This window comes from Charadrius vociferus, unplaced genomic scaffold, assembly GCF_000708025.1.
Source record: "Charadrius vociferus isolate BGI_N301 unplaced genomic scaffold, ASM70802v2 scaffold390, whole genome shotgun sequence".
Classification (NCBI taxonomy): Eukaryota; Metazoa; Chordata; class Aves; order Charadriiformes; family Charadriidae; genus Charadrius; species Charadrius vociferus.
Genome location: NW_009646433.1, coordinates 1,689,602 through 1,697,924, shown reverse-complemented (window position 1 = coordinate 1,697,924; position 8,323 = coordinate 1,689,602). Strand labels below are relative to the sequence as shown.

Genomic DNA, 8,323 nt, shown 5'->3' with positions numbered 1-8,323 from the left:
CTAGATGAAACATCTGAAAACCCAGTTTCCTCATCGGTATTTCCCGTACTTTGTAAATAAACATGGCTGGTGAAGGGAAAAAAATATTAAAAAAAAAAAAAAACGGAAAAAAGAGGGGGAAAAAAGAGGAAAAAAAAGGGGGGGGGAAGGAAAAAATGAAGAGAAGAGGAAGTGAAGTGCCAGTCAGAAATTGCCTCACCCTGTCGATGCTCTAGTTAGAAGCAGAACATTTTAACCATTTACATTCAGGTGGTCCAAATAGTGACAAATTTCAAAACCCTTTAAAGATATCATTAATCTTACAAGACACATCAGCAAAAAAACCTATCAGCTTTACGGATGCCTCTTCATCATGTCAACGATTTCCTGGTACAAAATTTCAGTCGCATCAAGCCCCAGTAGGAAATCCAGGTGGTTCCACTGGGGAATCACCTTATGGTAGACCAGGTTCCTGACCTGGGGGACCAGGAGGGCAACATCCCGGGGATCTGCCAGGCAGTCCACTCCACCACTCCAGATGGCCGTTGGCACTTTCATGTCCTTCACGTCATAGAGTGGCGGACCCATCTGAAGGGATGGAAAATGAGGGTTTCACAAAGGAGAGACATTGCTGTGATGCAATAAAACACGCGCCACACAAGGGCAATTGCTATTCTTTGAGAATTAAGGCCAAAAAAAAGGAAAGCTTTTCTTCTAGAAAGAAGAGAAATTTTATTAAAAGACGCGGTGTAACCTCATGTGCTACAATTTAGTGAGCAAATTAAATTAGCAAATATAATTTAAAGTAATTAGTAAATTAGTTCTGCCCTGTTAGAAATTCGGGTTCTGATACTGCAGACAATTTGATCAACTTTGATAAGCAGGCAAAATTTTAGCTGCCCTGATCTAATGCTGGTGGATCATCCCGCTTCAAGCAGGAGGTTGAACCAGAGACCTCAGAGGTCCCTTCTAGCCAGCTCTGCTGTGGTTCGTGCTTACACTTCATGCAAGAAACTAGCCTTTCCTTCAGCTTCGTAATATCAGGAAAGTGTTTGGAAGGAGGTTCTTGAAAATAAGACACATCTGGAGAGTTGATTTGTCTCAACACCACCAGGACTTGCCACCATGTGATCTGTCAGCACCCTATCTCCTTACCTGCGGCGTCGTTATTCCAGTTAAAACGCATGCCACTTTCTGAATTTGATTTTTCTTGCTTTAGGAAGGAAGAAACTTTTTTCTAAGCCATGCTGTGACTCTGGTACTCTTCTTGGCGTTGAACAGGAATTGCCCCAGCTCCCAGGGGATGCAGAGTTAACTGCTCACCATTCACCTTGTGGCTTTAGGTCTGGGTGGCAGAAAGGCTTAGCACCTCGCTTTCCATCATGGCTGGACAATTTACAACCAGCATGGGGACTTCGGTTTTAGAGGTTTCAGATAGTAACTGGTCACACAGCCATTATTGTTGCTTTTCAAAAACACTGGTTAGGTGGAAAGCATCTAATACTTTATTCCACTTCAAAGGTATTTGCAAAATAGAGTTTAGAATAGAAAATTGTTGTTCCAAGCGGAGGTCCTGCTGGCTTGCTGCTTGCATGCCCAATTTGTGAAGGGAGGACAACAAATTCAAAGCAATCACACCAGACTAATGCAAGCAAGCATGAATGGGAACAGAATGTCTAAGTGAAAGGGAAGACCACAACTGTGACCATTTGAAACATCTTACCTGTCTATAGTGAAGACTGTTATACATGCTTCCCCCATCATAAGCTCTCAGTGCACCGCCTTGAACTCCCTGCAGCAAATTCAGAAATGAAACGGTCTAAATGAATTCATAGTTCTGTGGGGGCGCAATCAGTTTAAAAGCGGAAACTCAAAAAAGTTGGTTTTCATCACTGAACTGGCAAGATTTTTAAAGTGTATCTCGTATGTCTGCCATAGGCCCAGTACAAGTAATTATTGTCATTAATTTGGATAAATGAACAGAGACTATGTTTGTGGATGGGAGGAAACCAGGATGGAGGAAATGTAAATGTTCTAGAAAATGGGAATTTTTCAAAGTATTCCTTGTAGTCCAAAGAATTGGCCTGAAATGATATGATCAAAGATGTATTGGTTGGAAGTAGCCTCGGAACAATTCTAGTCTAACTGGAGCAGGACTATCAGCAATACAGGGTCAGGGTGGCCACGGCGTGGCCCTGCCAAGACCTGAACCCCCCCAGGATAGAGACTCCCCACCTCCCTGGGGACCTGTCCCAGGGCTGCTCCCTGGTCCAAAGGAAGAAGTATTCCCCACCTCCAACCTGACCACAGAATCACAGAACGGCAGAGGTTGGAAGGGACCTTCGGATATCATCTAGTCCAACCCCCCTGCCAAAGCAGGGTCACCTACAGCAGGTTGGACAGGAACGCAGCCAGGTGGATTTTGTATATCTCCAGAGAAGGAGACTCCACACCTCTCTGAGCAGCCTGTGCCACTGCTCTGCCACCCTCAAAGGAAAGGTTTTCCTCATGTTGAGATGGAATTTCCTGTGTTCCAGTTTGTGTCCACTGCCCCTTGTCCTGTCGCTGGGCACCATTGAAGAGTCTGGCCCCGTCCTCTTGCCACCCGCCCTTTAGATATTTGTAAGCATTGAGGAGATCCCCTCTCAGTCTTCTCTTCTCCAGGCTGAACAGACCCAGGTCTCAGCCTTTCCTGATAACAGAGGTGCTCTGTTCCCTCGGTCATCCCTGTAGCCCTTCACTGGACTCTCTCCAGTAGGAGAACTCCTGAAACTACTGGAGACCTCGTCTTTCTTGACAGAAACTGGACTCCAGATGTGGCCTCACCAGGGCAGAGTAGAGGGGGAGGATGACCTCCCTCGACCTGCTGGCCACACTCCTTTTAACGCACCCATTGGTCTTCTTGGCCACAAGGGCCCATGGTCAACTTGTTGTCCACCAGGACTCCCAGGTCCCTCTCTGCAGAGCTGCCTTCCAGAGGTCAACCCCTAACCTGTACCGGTGCCTGGGGTTACTCCCCCCCAGGTGCAGGACCCTGCACTTGCTTTTGTTGAACTTCATTATGTTCCTCTCTGCCCAACTCTCCAGCATGTCCAGGTCTTGCTGAATGGCAGCACAGCCTTCTGGTGTGTCAGCCACTCCTCCCAGTTTAGTGTCATCAGCGAACTTCCTGGGGGTACGCTCTGTCCCCTCATCCAGGTCACTGATGAATATGCTGAACAAGAGTGGACCGAATACTGACCACTGGAGAACACCGCTACTGACAGGCCTCCAACTGGACTCTGCGTGGCTGATCACAACCCTCTGAGCTCTGCCATTCAGCCAGTTCTCAGTCTACCTCACTGTCCAATGATCAGTGGGCAATCAGTGTCACTGATCCCCCTGGGCTGCAATTTGTGCTCATTGCCCCTAATTTTGCTCGTTGTCACTCACTACATCATCATCAGATAAGCTGAATTTCAGTAAAGAATCTCACAAAAAAATATATGGAAGGGAAGGGAAGGGAAGGGAAGGGAAGGGAAGGGAAGGGAAGGGAAGGGAAGGGAAGGGAAGGGAAGGGAAGGGAAGGGAAGGGAAGGGAAGGGAAGGGAAGGGAAGGGAAGGGAAGGGAAGGGAAGGGAAGGGAAGGGAAGGGAAGGGAAGGGAAGGGAAGGGAAGGGAAGGGAAGGGAAGGGAAGGGAGGGGAAGGGAGAGGAGAGAAGAGAAGGGGAGAGAAGAGAAGAGAAGAGAAGAGACGAGAAGAGAAGAGAAGAGAAGAGAAGAATGAGGGCAGCATAACACAATTTCAGTGTCAGAGGGCCTCTGGGAGGGACTGTTCTCCATGCCCACAATGGGAAGAAAGAGAAATAATCACCTTAATTGGTAATAAGCTTAATTGGATGCTGTCCAGGAGAATCTCTGCCACAGTCTGAGCGCTAACGGCACTGAGGCTGCAGGGCAAGATTGGAGCTAGTGTGAAATAAGAGCCCTGAAATGTCCTTGCTGTGGATGCAGGGTCCTCAGCTCCCAACGTTTCTCTTTGCAGGTCCCCTCCTTTGGGGCCACTCTACTTGAAAATGTGCAGGCAGCTCAAGAAGTTGCCGAGCATTTTATGAAGGGGTGGAAAAAACCAAAACAACCTCAACAAAGATACCACTGATGTGTTGCAGCAACCAACACAAGAGATTGACAACAAAGGATCATTAGAATACTCCGTACTCTGCTTTGCATAGGAAAATATCTGGGAAGGTTTACCTGCAACCAGTGGATTATGTTTTGTACTGAAGTCCCTGCTGGGGAGTGTGCCGCATACACATCAACTCGGCTCTGAAAGGAAACAAGGGCATTTCACAACAGGTTTCACCTGGCTCCAGGAAACAGGGCAGCCAAGACTTTGTCCTTCAGAAGGCCACCGAGGGGCCTCTGCAGATTTATTCGTACATACCATATTTACGTTTTTCCAGTTAAATCCAAAGAGCACAGACAAGATGCTCTTGCAGGTCTTCGAGCAGGCACAGAATTTGGAAAGGACCAGTTCACCCCAGGCGGTGTGTGGTAGGAACTCTTTGGTGCCAAACATCTCCTGTAAAATTGCAAATGTAGTCATAAAAGATGAAGACTGATCATGCTTTTCCTCAAAGAACCACCACTTCATAGCTTCTGTTTTACCCCCACATCGAGGTACGACGTTACCCTTCTTTGCACCCTGTTAAATGCTTCTGTTCCGTGGTTTTTACGTGCATCACCTCTTACATTCATTGTACGCTCGCGTTAAATGATAGGGATGAATTTCACAGTCTTCTCATCAGTTTTATTCACCAGTGTTTTGACACCTGCTGTGTGCACATCTGCCCATACCACTCTTGGCTCTAATTCCGCCAGAACATTCTGGGGTGTAAATTCAGGACAGGACAGAAAGAGTCGGTACTGAGGTGTGTGACTCCCTTCGTTATGAAAAGAGATGGAGCATGGAGTTCCTCTCCCTGTCAATTATTTGAAATATGCTACGTGGGTAATTTCACAATCTCTATGAAAAACTACATTCATTTTGGCTCTGCAGAATATAGTCTGGACCAACGTACCTTAAGTCCATAGTCAGAAAAGAATGCGAGCTTTTTAAATGGACTTCGAGTAAATATAACTGTGGTCACGGGTGCTAGAGCAAAGTACATCTTGATTTTCTTGGCCAGCTCAGGCATAGTGGAAAAGGCTATAAAAGCTGAAAAAAAAAAAAAAAAACCCAAAGAAGAAAAAACCAGCTTACTCTTTTAAGACATTCATATGTACAGTTTAACTTTAGTAAGAGCTGTTTTACAAATCCCAGAGATAACGGAGACATCTGTCTCCAAGATCAGTGACATACTCTCACCAAGATCATTCAAAAAGACCCACTTACCTATAGTGGTGCCTTGTGAATGACCGATGTAATATAACTGCTCCTGTCCGGTTTTCTGTACAATAAAGTTTATAATTGCTGGGAGGTCATATTTAGCCATTTCATCAAAGCTGCAGAAGGAAGAGTAGCCATCTTACCACGAGGTGTAGCATCTACATCTGAACAACCATCACCAACAAACCCCAAAACCAGCAGGGAGGGCAGGACACCACCACAAACTCCTTCATCCTACTGAGCGTGTCCTTGGGTAAGCACATGGGGTTTTCACCTAAAATAAGTGGACGTGCTTCAGTTCAGCCTGGTTCATTCCTCCCTGAGCTAGGACAGGATCAGCTTTTGAAGATGAAAGAAGTCAGTTGTTTCTGAGATCCTCCAACTACCCTTGTTTACCTGAAAGCCCAGAATTCCTCCCGTTTGGGAGAGAGGACCAGATGTCGCTTGGACCAAGTGTTCCCTCTGCTGTTGCCTATCCACACGTCGTAGCCAGCGTCTGCGAGAATGAAGCCTAGGCTGTTGTTGGCCAAATTGGTGACCCATATGCTGCCTTCTCCAAATAAACCATGCTGCAGAAATGCGACAGGCCTTGGACCTGGAACACAAGCACCACGATGACTTTTTTTTTTTTCTTGTTCCAATGCTGTCTGTCATCATTTGAGACACTTTAGGGTCTCTTTTCCTCCTTAATTAGGACAGCTGCAGTGCACAGAGGTTTTGTGTCAGTGTTAGGTAGGTCTGTTCCCCTTGATTTCAGTAAAACAGGTTTGCTATGTACCAGTTGCACCATATCTCAGTGCACCGTGGTGTGGGTGCACCGTATCTCTGAGCATTTTGCCTTTTATCCCTGACACCCCTTCCCACCTTCTCTGCAGATGACTTATCATTAAGAAAATGAACATCTAGAGTTCAGGGACAGTGGAAAAAAACCCCAAATCTTCCCATGTTCCTTATTTCATCAAACCCTGAACAATGCGGGAAGGTCTTCCCCACCATGTCCCACCAAGATGTGCTTGTGGGTTCTTTGCTGGAGTAACAAATTTCACCAAGAGGCAGAATAATTTTTTCCACCTGATCCACTGCTACTCTGGCCATGGTCTCAGGGCTGGGAGGGGAAAGATTTGAACACGCAGAGATGGGGAAGAGGATTGAACACCTGTCCCCCACACCCTGCAGCTGGTCCTTCATTACTATCATAAATACTACCATAAATTTACATCTCATAAATATGCATAACAAGTAATGCGATATTACTATTTCAGACACATCTCATGGCATCTGCTTTTGTCTCCAAGGACACTGCCTGGATGGGCATTTTCAGAAACACAAGCAGAGCAGTACCTACGCCCTGCATCTCAGCAGGCTTTTGTCACAGAGGCTTTGCTGAGAGCACGAGCAGAACTTGGGCTTCCCAGCGAGCTCTGTAGGCGAACATGGAGGTGCCTAGAGAGGATGCACCTTTTTATGGATCTAGAGCCTCCCAGTTGTCACTCCTCACAGGACAAAAGGGTCCCCTGGAATCTCCTCAAGGAGTACCAAACCAGTCTACTGATCTGCCACATGGCTGCAGGACCACGTACTAGAGGCCAGGCTCCCAGGGAAAACCCAAGGTGTGCATGGGGTACCAGCAGGTAGGATGGACGGGCTGCTTCTCATTGACAGGGATTGCAGCCTGCTGGGTGCATGGGGTATCACCCACACTCAGGTCTCCATGCAGGGTGAGAAAACATCACTGCAAGGGATGAGCCTTCCCTACGAATTCTTATTGATCAGAACGGAGGCTACAGATACCAAATCCATGGGGGACCTTGAAAAGTCTCTTGCACAAGCCCTGTTATCCCAATTAGAAGAGAGCATAAGGTGTTGGTTTCCTATATAACGCAGATAGGACTTTTACCTTGGCTTCCAGCATTTCCTCTCCCGTAAGGAATTCGGTTTAGCTGAAGGATATAGCCATCTTCTGTTATCACATCATACTCCTCACTGGGGTATCCCCAGAAGGACACCATTTCACTCTGCAAGAAATAAAAAGCAAATAATAATGTTTTCAAGCTCTATGACACCAATCCACAGAGTATTTAACTACTAGTACTTTATACTGACTGTTTCCCAGACGCTTACTGCTTCTCCTCCAATGTCATCATACTTACGATGTTCATCCGTGCTTCTGGATTCTTAGAATACCGAAAATTAAAGAGACATTGCCCAGATACCATCCCATGGACCACGGACGTCAGAGCTAGAGCCAGCCACATCCTCGCTTTACCTAGAACAACACATCCACGGCGTCAGTGTCATCGGAAGCAAGGGAGCCTCAAACTGTATCTGCACTAACCAGGTTTTGGTCTCGTATCACTTAGATGCTCGCTTGATATCAAGAGAGAAACACTGCTCACCGATCAAAGCTCAGGAGATACAGCAGCACGTGGGGAAGAATAACCTGTGGTTTCACCGTAAGCCAACAACGTGTGATTTCCAGCAGCAAAAGGAGAGATGTGGGCAGGAAAATACATCAGGTAGACTTGGACTTAGTCAGTGGCCTAGATGACTACTTAATACAGGTGCACGGCTCAGGAAACGCATCTCAACTGGGATAATTTCATGGAGGTGGAGCAGACTTTCAGGAATTCCAGTAATGGGCAAGGCAGCAATCCTTGCAATGTTCTACAGACTGCTGGAAATTGCAAATGTGTTAAAATACAACATCATGTGCATGACCTTTTTTCGTTTTGTTTTGGTTTTTTTTTTCCTGTTACTATTTTATTATATTTTGTTATTCTGTTATATCTGTTCCTATCCAAAAGAAACCAGAAAACACCTTTGAACTCCAGTCTGTAGTGCAATGAGATGCTGGAGCTCAAGGACAGCTTGGTGCTTTCTACAGGAATTGCAGGACTGCAATACAGGGCACGTTAAACAGAAAATTACAGAGCATTTAATTATGTCCTTAAAACCAATCCGTCACAGTACTGTGGG

General features: G+C 46.2%; 1 protein-coding gene across 1 annotated transcript; it reads right to left on the bottom strand.

The window, feature by feature from the left end:
- Positions 1–333: 333 nt before the first annotated feature.
- Positions 334–7,602, bottom strand: LOC104283390 (lipase member K-like). The gene is made up of 9 exons (XM_009881559.1): positions 7,498–7,602; positions 7,245–7,362; positions 5,744–5,942; positions 5,354–5,463; positions 5,040–5,176; positions 4,403–4,540; positions 4,213–4,284; positions 1,703–1,771; positions 334–567 (listed from the first exon to the last, which is right to left on the bottom strand). Exons 1-9 carry the CDS (start codon positions 7,600–7,602, stop codon positions 334–336), a joined length of 1,182 nt encoding a protein of 393 aa, XP_009879861.1.
- Positions 7,603–8,323: the final 721 nt, after the last annotated feature.

Bases quoted from the DNA above. Each gene is read 5' to 3' on its own strand.
- LOC104283390 (XM_009881559.1), bottom strand. From the start codon at position 7,602: ATGTGGCTGGCTCTAGCTCTGACGTCCGTGGTCCATGGGATGGTATCT. The intron at 5,177-5,353 runs GTAAGTGGGTCT...TTTTTTTTTCAG, and splicing joins TTCACAAGGCACCACTATAG to CTTTTATAGCCTTTTCCACT. The intron at 568-1,702 runs GTAAGATGTTTC...CCATCCCTTCAG, and splicing joins ACAGTCTTCACTATAGACAG to ATGGGTCCGCCACTCTATGA.